Source organism: Enoplosus armatus, chromosome 2, assembly GCF_043641665.1.
Source record: "Enoplosus armatus isolate fEnoArm2 chromosome 2, fEnoArm2.hap1, whole genome shotgun sequence".
In the NCBI taxonomy this organism is placed as follows: Eukaryota; Metazoa; Chordata; class Actinopteri; order Centrarchiformes; family Enoplosidae; genus Enoplosus; species Enoplosus armatus.
Window position 1 is genome coordinate 25,835,391 of NC_092181.1, and position 19,158 is coordinate 25,854,548.

General features: G+C 42.9%; 1 protein-coding gene across 1 annotated transcript in view; it reads right to left on the bottom strand.

The window, feature by feature from the left end:
* Positions 1-19,158, bottom strand: part of cacna1ab (calcium channel, voltage-dependent, P/Q type, alpha 1A subunit, b) — a 134,088-nt gene that overhangs the window by 18,168 nt on the left and 96,762 nt on the right. The window contains exons 32-45 of the mRNA XM_070919141.1: positions 18,597-18,734; positions 17,920-18,121; positions 17,627-17,791; positions 17,202-17,312; positions 16,735-16,818; positions 14,595-14,600; positions 12,374-12,490; positions 12,209-12,274; positions 11,509-11,606; positions 11,102-11,252; positions 10,461-10,588; positions 9,696-9,792; positions 1,807-1,912; positions 1,296-1,403 (exon numbers count right to left, since the gene is read on the bottom strand). Of these exons, the coding sequence (XP_070775242.1) occupies positions 1,296-1,403; positions 1,807-1,912; positions 9,696-9,792; positions 10,461-10,588; positions 11,102-11,252; positions 11,509-11,606; positions 12,209-12,274; positions 12,374-12,490; positions 14,595-14,600; positions 16,735-16,818; positions 17,202-17,312; positions 17,627-17,791; positions 17,920-18,121; positions 18,597-18,734 (1,577 nt within the window). The remainder of the gene's footprint in view (positions 1-1,295; positions 1,404-1,806; positions 1,913-9,695; positions 9,793-10,460; positions 10,589-11,101; positions 11,253-11,508; positions 11,607-12,208; positions 12,275-12,373; positions 12,491-14,594; positions 14,601-16,734; positions 16,819-17,201; positions 17,313-17,626; positions 17,792-17,919; positions 18,122-18,596; positions 18,735-19,158) is intronic.

Consider the following 19,158-nt stretch of genomic DNA (forward strand, 5'->3'; position numbering starts at 1 on the left):
AAATACTGAGCTTTGTTTTGGTGGTCAAATAACTTGACTGAGTTGCTAGCTTTCTTCCTGAATGAGGGGTGCCCTTTTCAAAGTGGCATGGCTACAAGCCTTCCAGCATTCCAAAATAGATATCAACGCATGATAAGATACGACCAACCATATCTTATTCTCTTATCATATCACTGGGAAATAAGACATGACGATGCATATCTTATACCCTTTTAGGTGCCATGCGTTTAGCCAAACAACTTGCAGGTATTGCTAAACATGCATCATTATAATACTTTGCATTCATGTTGGCACTGAAATCATTCAAATAATTAATAATAATAATTCTAAACAGAATCCCATTCATGACAATCAATATAAACGTCGTAGCCTAGACTTATTTTACTAGTTTGTTTGCTTCTCAATTCTTCCTGTAGTGAAAAGACTTCTATAGAGGATCTTCTATAGCAGGCACCCCCTGATACCAGGACTGATTGAGTGGGTGTAAAGATCAGCAGTGCGGGTGTGCGTGCCACTGTGTCCACTCTGCTGTGTTGTGTTGTATGTATCCGTGTATATGTGTGGTATGGTGTGTTTATGTGTGAGATGTTTATCTGACAACACAAATGATGTAGGAATTACTGGAGCAAATTAGTAGCAAGATGAATCGTCCATCTAAATTAGAAAACCACTGTCTGACCATTGGTGTAAAAATGTGTCTGTTCTGCAAGAATCCTGTATAAAATGCCTCACCCCTTCCAAATTTTACTAAAATTGGGCTGGCAGGGTACGTAGGTGATGTAGGGACCAAATCTTATCCTCCACATTCCTAGGCTTCCTTTCTTGTTGGTAATCAAGGCATTCAGCATATGTTGTGGACTTTTACTAGCTAGTATAGCCTTAAGGCTTAGCGCTAATTAATTCCCCTAAACCTAACAACAAATCATTTTACCAGTACACCCTGTGCTGCAAAGATCACTCAGGCCAGGGAGTCACTATAATCCATTATAAATCTCATGCTGACCATGAATCTTCATGGCCAATTCTGTGGCAATCTGGCCAGTAGTTGTAGAGATAGTAGAGATATTTGGCTCTGGACCACAGAATTGGAAGGACGTTTGGATGTACAGAATCTACATTGGTGTATGTATGTGCAGTATGTATGTATGTATGTACAGTATGTGTGTTTATGCTGTAGTAGCCTGATCAGGAGATGCGAAGCAGTGAATGACACTGGCTGGTGGAAGCTGTCCTCTTGGTGAGTTGGTGATCGGACACACACACACACCACTATGTGCTGTTTTCCTACAACTTACCCTTGTGCGGTGTAACCAGAAGGTCCAGAGTCTTCTGTGATAAGTTGGGCCAAATAGCCATCATCTCCTTTCTCAGCTCCGCATCCATCTGGTGCTTGTCTGCACCGCCTGGGTAGCCCAGAGTAACCCCGAATTCCCACACACACACACACGCATCAAACATTTGTACACAGAGATAGCACACATGCATACATCCATACATATGCAAACACCCCACACACATAAACACAGGGAAAACAAGGTACAGACCAAAAGGAAGGCCCAAAAGTATTTAGCCATTCACACGTGTACACATTCACCCAAAACAAAAAAGTCATTTGTTAGTGTCAGAATTGGTTTTGTCGCATTTGCTACAGTAATCTAGAGCATTCTTGTTGAAGAGAAACAGACAGAAATTGAGAGGTGAAAAGTCATACCCATGAATTACCCACGAAAACCCAAGAATGTCAGACAGGAAAGTAACTGAAATGAACAGACAGAGTAAAGGGGTGATTGTAGTTTAGGGCCGTACCCTTGGCAATCTTTATATCCAGTGCTGTCCTGATCAGAGCCATGAGGGTGGAGTTAAAATGCACCGTGTTGTCATCAGCAACCGGCAGATCCATGCGCAGCAGCCTCTGTGGAGAGCCAGTCAGGACGAGAGGATGAGAAAGGTACGTGTCCTTGCTAAGGTGTTGCGTGCCTGAACCTCCAGGAAGGGGAGGGGGTGAGGGGTTGGGGGCGGGGTTGAGAGAGCTCCATAGACAACAGCCAATTTGAGTTGGACTGGATTAATCCAGATGACTGGCGTCACTATAATTCTTTCAGATACAGAAGAATCATTGTAGCCCAATACGTCAATAAGAATTTCAACTTGAGGCACTTGAGTTTAAGTCCTCTGATAAATGTGTGCTATATCAAGTGACTGCATCCATGTGTTAAGTCTGCTGCACAGTTTTAATAATTTTATCAGTGCATGCATTTGCAAGTGCAAGAGCATTTGCTTGAGGAAAGAACTGAATAGGTGAGTCCCTGCGTCTCCTGTTTTTCCAATGATACTCTACAAGACAGCACAGCTATCCAATGAGGGCCATCTGCTGCTAAGCAACTGTGAGAGCCGAGAACCACAAGGAAGAACAATCGGAGCCAAAATAGCCTCCGACCCAACCTGTGCCCATGTTCCCTAAATGTGTGAATGCACTGGCGCATTTACACATCTCTGTTGTTACACACATATAGATATATATATAACAGTACACATACACCAAACCCCCACCCCCCTCCAACCCCAACATCCCTCCTCGCCCACTTACACACAATTATTGGCACAGACTGCAATTAAGGGCGCTTAATTGGAGTCTTTTGGAGACAAAATAGGTTGACTGGAGAACAAAAACAGTATCACTGGAGTAATTCTGCCATTTTTCAGGAGACTGCTGTTGTTTAATTTAACTGAGGCATCTGCTATAGAGCTCCCCCTACCTGTAAGGAGGTTCCCTGTCTTTACATGTCTATACCAGGTAAAACCAATGGAGAAACCTGCGGATAGAACGAAACAAGCTGGGCCAGCTGGGGCTGCTTGCCGTTCCTATCCCGACCAGTTGGCATCCATCGGATTTACCTACGAACATGAGCGTTGGGCACTAACGATGGCAAGCACAGCAGCACAATGGCGGTGGGTTTGTGTACGTGCTTGTGTGTTCCTGAGTGTGTACGAGTGTCGGGCATGCCCAAAGCCAAGTGTGCGGCAGGCGGAGGGCATCGACCAACATCCACAGCGCTCGGCAGGCAGCAGGCAGACAGGCAGGCTCGATGTCGCCCATAGCCATGCGACAGAGAGTGCGAGGATGGCATGCAACACCACAAAACATCCCCTAGAAAAATCCCACAAACCCAGACACACAGAGCATGCAACATGCCTTAACTTCACTCCCATTCTAAGTCTAAGCCGCAACTCTTCCCACCTACCCACTCCCCCCCCCCCTCCCCCCGACTTCCCTCAAAACCCACTTTCACAATACAAGCAGCCGTGCATCCGCACAAAGAGAGTATCCTCAATCCAAGTGGATTGAACCTACTGATTGACAGATTGATTTCTTGTCCTTTTTTTTTTTTTTAACTATGCACATTTCTTACATTAATGGTTCCCCTAATCAAAGTCAAATTGGACAGCGATGGTATTATTTCATATCAAGTCAAGATCTCTCTCAATGCCAAACGGGTGCAGTGTCTTAAGGGGCTGTCAGAGTTAGAGAGGATTAGAGTTGTGGCATTCCCTGAAAGAAGAAAAAAAAATCATAGAGAAGATCAAAAAGAGATGATTGACGTTCTTTCTGCTTTTTGTTTTGGACCAACCAGACTTTATAGTAGTAGTACTGTGGGGTAAGGGGAGGGGAGTCTATCAAAGGGGAAACATGGTAGGGACAGCAGTTAGTTGAGTTAAACTAGGCGACTCTAAGCTTGGTCATGAGATGTGGTTACAGATAAAAAGGGAAGGGCGAGAATGAGGAGGGAGAGGAGGATCGTGAAAACACTGAAAGAGTAAAAGAGGAGTCAAGAGAACGTGGGTCAATTGTAATTAACAGAGAGAGGAACTGAGTGTGTGTGTAGATAGAAAGGAAAGAGAGGAGAAAGGCTGAAAATTACAGAACAAGACAAGAGATATAGACGAGGACTAAAAACAACACTGACATAAGTTTAAAAACAAGGTGTCGTAGCAATACACATTTATCAAAACTACTTTTTCCAGTAAAGGTGAGGCCTACCGTCCACTAAAGGGAAGATCAAGAACTTTGCCTAAGCATTAACAGTGATCAGTGTCAAAAAGGTTCAAGATGTCTAACCTTACCCTCTCTATTCTGACAAAAAAACAAAAAACACGAGGCCTTTATGATCTCAAATGGTCCTTTAATGGACTTTTTCTGTGAAATTGTATCAATGAATACTGGAAGGCTTTGATGGCTGAAGTATGTGATGGGGGCCACTGCCAATACAGGTTGACATTCTGGAGAAAAAGAAGAAGATAAGAAGGTAAGGTAGAGATAGAGTGGGCTTGGATGGACAGAGGGATGCTATGAAGGAATGAAGATGGATGCTGATTGCCGGCAGACAAGTGGACGTGGAGGTAGAAGGACAGAAGAATGACAGAGAGAGAGAGAGAGAGAAAGTTGACAGGTAGGAAAAAAAGAGAGATTAAGGGGCAAAACTCAGGAGAAGACAGTGAAGAAGAGAGCAAAACAGGGGGAAAAAAAGGAGGAGAAAGGAGAAAAGTGAGAAAAAGGAGAAAGAGAGACAGGGCTGAATGGGGTACCGACACCCAGATCCAATAAAGGTTTAGCACAGTGGAGTTTGCAATATTTGATTAAAATTATCTGTTCTCTCATCATGCATAATGAAAAGACAGGCTTGTATATAGGTGCCAGTCAAAGGTATTATTTCACTTATTCACCCTATTTTTGGGACAAAATAGGGACAAAGCGAGAGGGATTTCCATCTAAGAAGGACTGGGTATCTAACCTCAATACCTTTTTGGTACTACTACCAAAATCTGTCCATAGCAAAGTATGGAAAACTGTCAAGGACTAAAGGCTGGCATTGAGCGTCTTATCAAGTTCTTTGATCAGATAATTCCTTTCCTTTCAAATAGAAATATAGCCAACTTATACTATTTAATATACGCATAATTATTGTATCAATATTATAAATAAAAAAATGAAGTGATCCCCATTATAAAAGCTTTTGGGGTGCCAAGATGTTATGTTAGAAAGATTAGCTTTAAAGCTGATGTGCACACTGTTAATCGGTGATGATGATTTGCTTTGTGGTGTTACTTTTCAGAGCATCTTGGCACCAAGAACACGACGAGCAAAATCATAGGAACTCTTTGCTGTTTAATGAAGCATCTGAGGCACCAAATCGTCTTCACAATACTATTATGGTGAATCTGGATGTCAGTAGGAAAGAGAAATGACAGAGAGCATAGACAGAGTAGGACTCTAGTGAGGTGGAGAAAAAGAGTGGACAACACGACAAAGAGACAGCGGATACTGAAGTACTTGACCCAAATCTTTACCCTGGTGGTCTGAGGCACAAAGAGAAGCCAAAGACACTGAAGTTTCCTTTGGTGTCAAAAAAAAATCATCTTGAAAAAAGACAAAAAAAACACTAGAAGGGCCAGAACTTGTCCTACTCATTTTATTATGCTCATTATCATATCAATGTGTATGTGTGTGGTAATGTGGGCACGTGTATGTGTGCACTATATTGCCATCCACAGGAATAAGAGACGCAGAGGACTGAAGACAGACACCCTTGCCGGTCCTTCTGTACCCGCATCGTAAGCAAATAGTTGCACTGTGTGATTATAACTCTGGTTAAAATAATCTCACTTTAGATGTTGTTTGTGTTTTGGCCTCTACACTAGGGATTTTCACATGAGCAAATTATTTACGCTTCTTACTGTGAAACAATGGCTTGTGTTAACGATATATTTTTCATATTTTAGCATACATACTTCCATATATATGCCCACGTAGAACATCAGTAATTACCCAAGCAATAGGTTGTCCCGGGTTCTTCAGTATCATTTACAGGATGTTCTTTTAAAAATGTAGAGCAAATACTCGTAACTGTCAGAAAATGTGGATCCGATAATGTTTTATATGTTTTACCTTACATATTTCATTTATTCTAATCTTTAACAAAGGTACAACAAAATAGGCTGTAGAGACAGGAGTATTGTACAAGGCTTTTTAATAGTCCATGTACTTATACTGCAAGATGCAGTAAAATATGCAAACATCAATTCAAAAACTATCAAAGGAAGTTTTCTTACTTTCAAAGTTCCTTAATTTGTTATGGAAAAGGGGAAATTCTTTGCCGGATCTGCGCTCTATGTTTTTCTGACTGGATTGTGTGTGTGTGTGTGTGTGTGTGTGTGTGTGCGCGTGTGCATGCGTCCGTGCAGGTTGCAGAAGGACTCGCAAAGCTTCCTCCGTTCCCTTACTCCTGCGGCCTGACGGGAGGAAATAAAAGAAAGAGGATTGACTACCACTCCACTATCACTTCACTTCACTGCACGACAAAAGCCCATCCCTCCATCCCCGCGGTCGGAGAGAGAGAAGAGAGGACAGCGCTCACCACCACCACAACCACCACTAACAGACAATGAGGAGAACACCGCTGGGAGGAGGAAGGGAGGGAAGGAGGGAGGTGGAGGAGAAGGGTGGAGAGGAGGAGAAGGAGGAAAGGAACGGGAAGTTTTCAGCAGATAAGAGAGGAGTGGTTCTCCTCCCCAGCGATGGGGAGGTTCAAGGACGGAGATGGGAGGGGGAAAAGGAGGGAAGAAAGCAATGATGGGAGAAGTTGGGAGGGACAGAAGGAGGTGGGGTGGTGGTTGAGGGGGGTGGAGGGGTAAGGTGGGGGGCGAGTCTACCTTATAGGCGACCCGGGCGGGACACCTCTTCCCGAGGCCTAGCGGCGGACACATGTGTCTTAGCATCTGATACATGTCTGTGTAACTGATCCGGCCGCTGGGGTGTCCACAAACACACACACACACACACACACACACACACACACATCCCATGCGCACATGCATTCAAACACACGCACGCCAACACACACACACACACACACAACAGACAGAACAAACGAAGACGGACGACGTGAAAACGAAAAAAAGAAGAACAATGAGGGGCAGGGAGAGGGAAAACGAAGGGGGGAGGACGCACAGAGGTGTGTTTGGAGGAGGAGACAGGAGGAGAAAAAAAAGAAAGAAACCAACAAAGGAAAGGAAGAGGGAGGGAGACAAATACACAGAGGTTATTGTTTTTATCGCCGTGGATATGTGGTTGCTGTGGTGAGAGAAAGAGAGAAAGAAAGAGAAAGAGAGAGAGCGAGGGGGTGTGTTACGTGGCTTCTAGTCTGGTATATCATAAAGTAGGGGAGAGGAGAGGAAGGAGGGGAGGGAGAAAGGTTGGGGAAGGAGGGGAGGGTTGGAGGAGGAGGAGGAGGTGTTATTTAGTTTAGTTAGTTGTTGTCGAGATACCGTTCTATGCGAGGTGAAAAGGGGATTTGGGATTTTTTTTTTTTTAGTCTTTGCCCTCTTTCGCCGCTCGGATAGAACTGGCAGCGGGGCTTCTAGCAGGCAAAGAAAAGCACCGCTGCAGAGATCGGAGTGAGTCACAATAACAAGTCAATGCAGTCCGCTACTGAGGCTGCGTGTCCACCAGGAACCTCTGCTCACAGCTGCACCTCCAGATGTTCACGGGAGGTTGGGATACCCCAACAGTGCTAACAGCTAGGTCTTGGCTTTTAGAAGGTCAGTTCACCCTCATCACAAAAATATGTTGCATCACTACTTACCTCTTTTGGTGTCTAGCTATGCAGATAGGTTCATAGAATGTAAATCAAAGGGTGTGCAGATTAATGAACACACATTGCTGGTCTCACAGCTCTGAAACAGCAGAGCCAAACCACAGTGAAGTCGACCAACAGCTCCAAAAAAAAGGAAAAACACCTCTTGATGATATGGTCGTGATGGTGTAGAGTGGCACCATGTGAACACACCGCACCACAGATCTGCAGCCAGCGGCAGATGGCGAGGGTTAGTACAATGACAATAGAAATAAATAATAAAAAAGTAGACATATGTGTTTCCAGATAACTCGAGCTAATTGCTTTATTCATTGTATTTCTCCTCCCAGGTGCCTGAGTCTCCTATGCATTTGTCATTTTAACTTTAATGATGTATGTTTGATCCGACTTATTTGTTCATTTTGCGGAAATGAAATAAAACCAACTAAGCATCTGAGCTCAGTTGAACCAGCAACAGGATGGCCTCTCCCAGCTTATATAAATAAATACTACTAATAGATATATAAAAGATGTGTTCTTTTATGATTTGGGTGAACTGACCCTTTAACCATTTCTTATACCTAAGCCTGCAGCACCTTAAGAAGATCTTGACTGTTGTAAAGCAAAACGCGGTTGTCATGACCAGCGATTCTTCCCACGAGCATCTGTCGACACAGGAAGTGCTTTAGAGGTACCTGGTGGACACAAGACCTTTTCATGTCCAGAGTCCCTGCCCCAAATCACACACACACCCTGCCCCTTTCCTTCTTTCCCCACACGCCAGAGCCACAAACAGAGCAGGTTTGGCCGTATTATTATAGTATTTCAGGTAACATTGAATGGAAACTGCTCCGTAAGGCCTGTTACATTCTCCACTCAGGGTGAGCCAAAACAAGCATGTGGGATACACAAGCTCTGGGACTGAAGTATTTACCATAAAAATAATTTGACTTATTTTTACAGAAAATAATAATTTTAATAGCTTGATTTTAGCAATGTGTCACAGATTTTGGATTTTTTAACACCCCGTGCATTGCCCTCTGCATTGTTGTGTGGATTATTTATTAAGAGCTTGTAACAGGTCTTACAATCGTTTTGATACCTTGAATCCTTAAAGCCCTTAAAGCCACTATGTGTAGGATTTTTAGTGGTAATATCAACAAGGACACAGTTTCACTTTTTTACAAATCAGCCATCGGAGTCAGATCACATAAAAAAACCTACACACAGTGGCTTTAAAATGTTAAATTAAATAGTACAGACAGCCTAGCACAGTGTCTCACAGACATGTCCCACGGAGGCACAAGAATCTGCACCTTTTTCATTCCAAACAACCACAACAGCAGCTGGTTTAACTTGTGTTTATGTGACTACAATCAAAGCCTGCAGACTCTTGAGCCTTGATGGCACATGGCTGGAAAACACTGTCCAAGCTAACAGCTCTGAAGGTTAGCGTGGTGCCAGTATTCAGACCAAGCCCTCTCTGCATTATGTCTCTGTACTAAAGTGAACCCACCTCCCTACCCCAAACCCCCAACTCAAACAAGAACAATGCACATTGCTCGACCATTTTCTGCCCAGGCAAAATTAGACAGCAAGCAGAAATAAAAGACAATGGCTGACTGGAGTCTAGACTCTAGTGTTTACATAATACTGAATTAAAAGTGAACAAATCAGTGTCATTTTCCCAGCGTTCAGTCAGAAGACAATAGCGAGTGCAGTGCACCACCTCATGCTTCACACACCGCTACTGGTGTGTGTGTGTGTGCGAGTGTGTACAAGAGTGTGTGTGCGCATTTCTGCATTGTCCCAAACATTCTCATTGTCATGTCAGAATGCATATACAACAGAAACCCCACCCCCCCCAAAAAAATGATTCAATGGTGAAATGGGATTAAAACAACAGAATAATGCAAACCCAAACGGAAAAATCAAACCAAATGAAATAAAAAGTTGAAGTAGGAAAGAATTTGTTCTAAAAGTGATAAAGAGCGACATTCATTCCAGTCTCTTAAAGGCGAGCAGGTTGCGTTTAAGTTTGTGCTTTAGGGGTTTGTTCCAAACCTTGCAGGCCACCCTATGTGGGCATTTCTTGCCAAGGCCCAGGGGAGGGGAGATAACTCGCAATAAACTGTACATATCCTTATAATGTATGCGCCCGCTGCAAGAAAAATACAAGGAGTGGAGGTTAGGTGAGGGAACACACAGAATACAGAGAGAGAGAGAAAGAAGAGAGTGGAGAAAGAAAAAGAAGAGATAAGATGATAAAGAAGAAGTAAAAGGAAAGGTAGAAGAGGAGAGAGCATTTATTTACATTGAGAAAAAGAGGTCTCACGCATGCCCACACACACTCATTACAGGGGGGGGGGGGAAGAGGAGGGGGTTACATTCGTTTCAGCTGTGCACACATTGTGCAATTTGAGAGAGAAGGCAGAAAAGTTCAGAGAGAAAGACAGGGAGAAAGCTGGATAACTCTTTTCTCAGACAGATCAGCTGTAACTGACCCACTTTTAACTCCTAAAATCACGTGATGCAGATCCTGTTTCATAACACTTCTCGGATGAGATCGCGAGACACCAGTCTTTGCCCCGTTTTGGGACGGGAGAGAAAGTCAAGGGTTACTTTACATTCAGCATAAGACTGTTCAAATATGTGTAGACACACTTAATGTTAGCTAACTTGTGTTCCACATCAGCACTGTGTCAGTGTCAACTCTCTATAACACAGTTTGTATGTCTGTGTATTTGCTACTTGTGTGTATTTCTGCCATTGTATTGCTTTGTGTGACATCTAAAGGTGTGTGTTTGAGTGTGCGTGTGCGCCACTCACCAGGCGGCTGGGTCGTACTCCGCCCATATCCTTACATACTCGTCCAGGTGATGCGGCCCCAGGATGGAGGAGTCTCTGGTCAGGTATTCAAAGTTGTCCATGATGACAGCCACGAACAGATTCAGCATCTGGAGCAAAGATGAGGTAAACAAACTTGGTTTGTGATATGACAACGGGACAAACATGTGACTTTGAACCATGTATCTAGAGCTGGATATGGAAAGGCAGAGTCCGTCTGAGTCTGCTGCCGTACTGCAACATATCCCCTGCAGCCCAAACAGCATTTTCCCCATAGACCTCCACTGATAAAGACACGCCTGTAAAATGGTTGATGAGACACCTCCTAAAGCAGCCAAAATAAATTATTACTCTTTGCGTGGAAAATTATGAAACTATAAAGATTTTTAAAACTTATTAAAACTCAACTGAGTGCGTAGTTGTGACATCACAACCTTACGGAAGATCTGGCGGCTCGTTTAAAGGCCCAATTTCTGAATAAGGGCTGTGCGCATTTCTCAGAGGACTTCCACTAACCACTTTCACAGTATTTATATAGCACCTAGACCTCCTTTATAATCAAAAAAGACATGAAAATCGAATTTTCTACAATATGGGACCTTTAAAGGGACATTCTGTCTCACCAGGAAAGAGCAGAGGAAAATGAAGGAGACAAAGTAGGTGTAGGCGAAGGTGCTGCCGCATTCAGGTTCCGTGTTCCCTGAGGCCGGGTCGCATTTCTTCCCACCCAGGCAAGCCAACATGATCTCATGCCACGCCTCGCCCGTAGCGCTCCTGCATGACGGGAAACATGGCAAAACAGGAAAGAGGGAGGATTTAATTGACAGTGATGTGCATGAGGCGCCGATGGTCAACATCAACGCAAACAAGCACAGTGTGAACTGAACAAGTTGATTTAAAATGTTCAACCCGCGGCTGAATGGCAATGAATGGGGAAGTGACAGCGGGATAGATGTTTACATTCTGAGAAAGAGGAGGCCCGTGTGAACGTTTTGATATATATGTGTGACAGAGAAGCTAAAAGACTCACCTGAACAGCAGCATCAGGGCCATGATGAAGGTTCTGAAGTTATTGTGCTTGTTGATGGCGCTCCCATCCTCATCGTCCAGCGCCACATTCCCAAACAACTACACACACAAAGAGTGAAATTACTGTACTACACACATTACTGTATAATCTCCACTCTGATGGGAAAGTTGAAGCAATGCTTTTAAAATGCTGTATTTGATTTTTGTTTTTTTTATCAGAACATTTACTCACTCACAGTAATTATATATAATTTTGAGGTACTTGTGTGTTACTTGAGTGCTTTAAATTTATGCTTAACAGCTTTAGATACTTTGTTGATTCAGATGTTACATATAAAACATATACAAAACACAGACACACACATTTTTATAAATCAAACGACTCTGCAGTATATGAAATATTAAAATTAGCTCCTCAAAGAGCTAAAACATTGAAATGTTGCACATGAATGCATCAGTACAGTAATAATAATCCACCATTGCAATATGCAGTGTAACACTGACAGGAGCCATTGTTCCTACAAATTAAATACCTTTACTTTTGATACTTTAAGGACATTTTTGCTGCTATTACTTCTGTATTAGTTCTTTACTTGTAATCTTTGAATCCAGGACTGGAGTATTTTTACATTGCAGCATAGGTAGGTTTACTTGTGAAAGGTTGAATGAATCCTAAACACGGGCAGACAGGCAGTACTCACCTGCATGCCGATGATGGCGTAGATGAAGAAGAGCATGGCAATGAGCAGGCACACGTATGGCAGAGCCTACCGGAGAAGATGAAGGGAGAGGGAGTATTTGTAAGAGCAGCTACGTGTATTGTGACTGCATGTACATTATGTGTGTATCTGTTGACGACTGAATACCTTGAAGGACTGGACGAAGGTCCACAGCAGGATGCGGATGGTCTCTCCCTGTCTCAGGAGCTTGATGAGGCGAGCTGCTCTGAACAGCCTCAGGAAGCTCAAGTTGATGAAGTTATTCTACAGCACGGAGGGAGAACACAGTCAGTTTCACCAAACACACTGACACTTGCAGAACCTCCCTCTACCAAACACAAAAACCAAAAAACAACAGCGGAAGAAAGAGAGGACAAAGAGAGAGAGAGGGAGGGAGGGAGGGGGGGGGTCAAACCCAACAAAGCATAACCAACTATAAACATAATGGCTCGTAGTAGATACAAGTACAAATGAGAGAAAGACAGAGAAAGGGTCAAAAGACAAAAGAAGGGAAAAAAGAGAGGAAATAAGGAAAATCATAATTCAAAGAGTCTAAAGGTCATCATCCAATCTGGTACAGCAGAACGCTTTTTTTTAAGAGAACCAAATGCACTGATCTCTGGGGGGCAAGCAGGCCACACAAGATGGAGCACAGTGCACTGTGCCTGTCAACCACACACACACACACACACACACACACACACACACACTTTTTCTGTGGCCAGAAGAGCATGGCTTAGGGTTGTCTGTGACACCTAACTCTTAAAGTTAAAGTTTTCTTTTCAAAATCAGCCCAAATCTGGCGTCTCACCTCCAGAGAACAGCAGCCATTGTGTGTCTGAGTTGGATAAACTTGGTGGGTTTTTCACACTTTGGTTGAATCGCGGAGAGTTTGGTAAAGTGTCAGTGTCTGGGGTTTTACTTGGAGCCTGCTCTGGTGCTGTTCATCATTATGTACATATTATGTGTAATGTTATAAGTCTACATGACATATTCACGTCATCCCTGATTCGGTGCAAAAGGAATCTTGGTGGTGAAATTTGGAGAAAAAGAAATATCACACCAATGGTCAAAACATTTCTGAATATTTAGGACACGTGAATTATCATTATGTGCCTTGTTTGAAGGTGCAGCAGGATTGTGACATTTTGTACTAAAGTATCAGCATAAAGGTCATGAAGGAAAGTATATACTATTCTTGATGTTTGCAAAACTTGCTAAATGCTCAACCGGTGTGATGTAGGGGATGAATAGTGTTGCTGAGGAATCTTTCCATGTTTAGAGTAAGTCTTGTGTGTTAAAACAATCCTGCAGTAATGAATCCCTCTGCTAGATGACTGAAGAAAACAAACCGGGTCACACACTCAAGTATCCAGACCAAGTGTGAAAATGCCCTTAAACACTGAGGTGCTACGGTCTCGACATGGACTCAGCCCAATGCATTTGCTGATTTTTGTTGGCGGTCTTTACAGTGTCACAGAGAGAACAATGTAATGTACAACAGCCAGACTCCCTGGTGAGGCCCTGGCATTTTGTGGTTGACAGGCAAGGCAGGAAGAGGAGCATGAAGAGGGAGAGGAGGGAGAGGAAGAGGGAGGGACTATCGAGCAGCCTCAGTGCAGGCGTGGTTTGGCATGGCAGCATACTGTTTGAGGAAAGAACTGGCCTACATGCAGACCAGCGGGGGCCAGTGGGGCCGAGCACATCGTAAACTCTGATTCACACATTCACTTATTCAGTTGTTTTTTTTTTAATGTACATCAAATTGTGTTAGATAACATAAATATGCATACCCTCATACTGTTGCAAAGAGTATAACTTCAATATTAAATGTTCTTAAATTGAGGCACTTTCATTAAAAGTGATCTTTGCACTACCTCACACAGACAAATCTGCTGAAAAGGTGACAACAGCATTAAACAGTCAACTACGTCTTGAACCAGATCCCAGTATACCCAGTTTGGTGCACAAAACTGTTGCCAGGAGCTAAATAAGGACAGCTTTGTTTTTTTCTGCTCTGGCAGCCTCTATAACAGCTAAGCAGATAAAATGAGTGAAACTTTGGAGATTTCTGGGATGAATTAAGTACCGTGAACAGCCGGAGTAAATTAAATCTCATGTACCTACGTGTGCAAAACTCAACAAATGTTTTCTGATGTTTTCTAAGGAATTACGTGAATAATAAACCTCTCTATGTCATCAAGTACAAAGGGTTTAAAGGGTCATCATCCAGGAAGCGCATGCACTGGGGTTAAGGGTTAAGACTGGTCATGGGGGAGCAGGTGACTGGGGGTTAGGAATGGGTCGGGGGTACGCATGACCAATGAGGATGCAGCAGAAAGCTTTGAGAGATAAATTACAAACCAACCAGATTCTACATGTGCGAAGATGTAGAAAGATGAATGGGGAGCGAGTTTTTTTTATTTTTGGTAAGTTGTAGTACATTGTGAGTGGGTGAGAGACATTTTTTTTGGGAGGGGGTGGGGTGGGGTGGGGTGGGGGGTTGGTCATGTTTTTTATTGGGCAGGGGCATGGGGCGAAACGCACACCACCACCACCATCATTATCATCATCATCATCATCACAGCACCACCACCACATGTCATGGCGCAGCACGGATGGAGAACACGATGAAGGATTTCATAGTGCATTTTGATTGGATGGATTTTTATCAGAGGAGGAGGGAGTGGGAGGGGCGTAGTGCGCCAACAAAGTAGAGAGGTTTAAAGAAAGCATGTAAAGAGATAGAAGAGGAAGACGGAATCATTATGGGTGTCATTAAAAATGCAGTGAAACACAACTTCAAGTCAACAACAACAGTCAGTGAGCGATTTGAGATACAGTGAGTTCAGCCCCTCTTTGACGTCAGCTCTATTAGAAAACCATGTGGGACTTTCTTGTTGGATTAGCTTTAGCATTGGATCGTGAGAAACTCGTTCCAAACTGGTCCATGGAGGGATTCTGGTCCCCCCCCATCTACAAAATGTGAAGTCATTTAATTTTGCCATGTTATTGTACTTTAAGTCATTAACCTGAAAGTATTTCAGCATTTGCAATGTTTGTGGAATATTCCCGCTCCTTCCACTGACATATATTTATGTGTTTGTTTTGTTTTTGGAAATTAGCAACATAAATTAGGAACTGCATTCCCTGTGCTTGCATGGCTGAGTCTTTGCTCTGTATGCCATTATACGGGATTCCCTTCAGACAAAAGTTCAGGGAAAGTCTTGAGACCAAAAGCTTGGCACTGGACACTGAAGTGAACTAACTTTGTCAACAAGGCAAATATGCAACCAAGCAACCTGTCAACGTCAGCAAGTGACGATTACCAGCCAACGCTAACACTTGCTTTTAATTGAATCGACTTAAATGGCAGGTTAGCTGCTGCAAGGTGACAGAGAATCGGCCAGATGTCTGAAACGGTCAGTCCGCTGTTGACAGCAGCACAGATGTCAATCAATGTCCGTTCACACAGCTGAGATGTAAATTTAGCTCCTCCAACATGGCCAGAGGACGTCTCTGATCGTCTGAAAACACAGTTGTCTTGTAGTAATTAGCACACTTACTCAGCGGTTGGCGCTTCCTGTAGGCGACATAGACGGCCGCCTAGGGTGCCACTCAGAGGGGGGGGCGCCAAAATTAAAACCTAAAAAACCTAAAAAGATAGATCCGGCCCTGCACTTACTGCTAGTCTAGTCAGTGTGAATAAGAGGAAGACTAACAAATATACAGTAGCTGGACAACAGAGAGGGGCTGAAGTTTCCAGTGAATTATATATTCTCTCTTATATCTATAATCATGTTAAGCTCATAAGTGTAAAATAAAACACAGACATACAAACAACAAAATCACAGAGAGATAAACACGAGTGTGTTAACACAAAACGGCACATTAAAAGGCACCACCTGTGATCGGTACAGATTTAACCCCAAACGTGTCTGTTCTCCGGTTGTACTAAAAAAAGATAACTCTGGATTGTACACACGGCACATAGACACACACAGACCATTGGGCACTTGCAAGGTACAATTAGTTAATGTTAATTTCTCTGACAGCTAGATTCAATTTGGCAGCTTTAACACAGTGACAAGGAAACAAAAGTGTGCGACAGATGTTCAACATTTTGGGAAATGCGCTCATTTGTTTTCTTGCCGTGAGTTAGATCGATACTTTCATGTCTGTACGGTAAATATGACTCTATCAAAGTAGCTGGTTAGCAAAGTTTGGCATACACACTAGAAATAGCACCTTACCTGAGGGTTTTAGGGGGTAGCAAAACATCTATATGGATATCGCTACCTCTAAATGAATTAAAAGTGTATATTTACTGAGAACGGACAAAGGAAACTAAAATAAAACTTTCTCCATCAAAAGACTTGTTTAGACATTGAAAACAAGGCAGATTTTTCCTTTGAGTCCACCGAACCAGTTTCATGTGACAAATCATCAACCAGTGTTCAGCTGCAACCAACAAGTGTCATTTCATCCAAACACTTCACAGCACTTACCCCTAGTTCTGTCACTAATATGTCAGTGATGCTTCCAAGGACGGAGACAAAATCAAAAATGTTCCAGGCATCTCTGAAGAAATTCTGTTGGCAAAGAGAGAATGAGAGACGTTAGCCAAACGGGAAGACAGAGGGAGCCAATCGCATCCTCCTGGAACTGAAACCAAAGGGCGGTAAAGGGACAAACCCCTGGCCAATGGTGGTGTTGTTACCGTGGAGACAGGCTGGAAGGAGGCTGATAGCGTGACTGCTGTGCGACACGGTGAGCTCTGGGTTTTTCCGGGACAGGAAGAACATGCTCTAGATCTGTCTACCAAAATAACCCGCTTTATAAATGAATAATAGGATGAAACACTGAAGCATATAGACTCGGTCAGCCTAGATAAGGAATATGTGCGTGTGTGTGTATATGTGAGTAGGTGCTGCAAGTTTGTGGATGTTTTTATGTTTGTGGTTTTCAGCCTCACCAGAGGGCCGAAAGCGATGATCTTGAGGACCGATTCCATGAAGAAGAAGGTGGTAAAGACGATGTTGAGGTTCTTCAGGACGTTGTCATACGTTTCCGATGCACCGTCAAACTGGAGGCACAAAGAAAAGATGGAAGAGAATGAGAACAGTAAAAGTAAAAAGTGCAGATTTCTAACGAAGCAGCACCTTCTTCCCCGTACAGACAGAAAGAGAAGGGCTCGCACCTCCACCACAGAGAGAAATCATTTGGGTTTGAATCTCTTTCAAAAGCAAAACAAAGCTTATCACGGTTACATCATTATAAGAAGAAAACAATATATTAGTAATACTTACAGACCTTTTTTTTTTTTTAAATAATTACATCACTTTTTTTCATGAAGGAAACATCTCAGTTAGCAGAAGACACCGAGAGGCAGACGTGTACCTTCATCATAAGGACGATGGTGTTGAGCGCAATCAGAGCCATGATGCTGTACTCGAAGGGCGGAGACACCACAAACTGCCACATGCGATACTGGAAGCTCAGTTTATTCTTCGGCATGTGGCGAGTCAGAGGCCTGGCATTGATGGCAAAATCTATACATGCTCTCTGTAGGAGGAAAGGAAACGAGAGGAGAGGAAAGAAGAGTTACATCACTTTTGTCTATTAACTCTTTAAAAATGAATCCTAAACACACAGATATCTGACGATTCAGAGACCTCTGAATCTCTCCTCACCTCGTTCTTTTCTAAGCTATAGTCCTCCATCATCTTATCCCCCTGTTCCTGGAAGGTGATGATGATGAGAGCCACAAAGATGTTTACGAAGAAGAAGGGGAAGACAACGAAGTACACCACGTAAAAGATGGACATTTCCATCCTGTAACCTGGGCTAGGGCCCTGATTCTCATAGGTGGAGTCCACTGAGTGCTTTAACACCCTGCGAGAGGAAGAGAGAATTGAGATTAAAAGTTATTAAAAGTGTATTAGTATTCTTCTGTGTTTTTAGATTAACATATCTACTTTGTATTAATAATATGAAAATCATCACATCTGCATAAAAGGGATGTGTTTACCAATATTAACTAGATATTTTCTTTCATTTGAATATGAAATAATTCAATCTGTGTAAAGTTATGCCACAAATTCAGTTTGTTTCAGCTTCACATTTATTGTTTTAAATTAATCTCTTTATTTTTTATATTTATAGATATTACAACCAAAGACAAAATTACTTTATTTCACTTTAGTATTTTATTTATCATCCTGACCTTTCGGGTTATGGCAGCTGTTTAAAATTACATTTTGTTCTGCCTCTACCCCATGATTAATAAAGATCTCTAATAGGAGAGTGTATTATGAACAAGTGTGTGAGTGTGTGTGTGTGTGTGTGTGTGTGTGTGCATCCCACTCACTGCGGCCACCCCTCTCCAGTGGAGACAGTGAAGAGGGTGAGCAGGGCCCAAGCCACGTTGTCGTAGTGGAAATCGTACTTCTTCCACTCCCGCTTCTGAGCTTTAACCTCATCTCTATCATACACCAAGTACTCGCCCCTGGAAGGAAGAAACACACACACACACGACATCTTTGTTTATATTTGACATAATGAGAAGTTGGGGTTGCTCCAGTCTTGTCGAGAGACTATTTCTCATTGAATACCACTATTTACTAACATTCCCAGCAAAGTCCTCAAGGTGGCAGCATCTGCACAGCTGATCCAGCTGATGATTTATGTTTTTCTAATTAACTACATTTCAAATCCACAGATGCATTCTCCGTACAGCACATTAACGCCTTTTCTCACAAGCAAGTGCAAAGTATCTGTGGCACCACTGTACTAGTATGGTACTTTAAGAGTACTGTATGTACCACAAGCACTAACAACACAGAGTGAATGGTAAAGCTTTATGGCACTGAGTAAAAATCTTTTCTCTGAATAAATTAGGCATACTTGGTACAGATGGCACAAATGCTTTT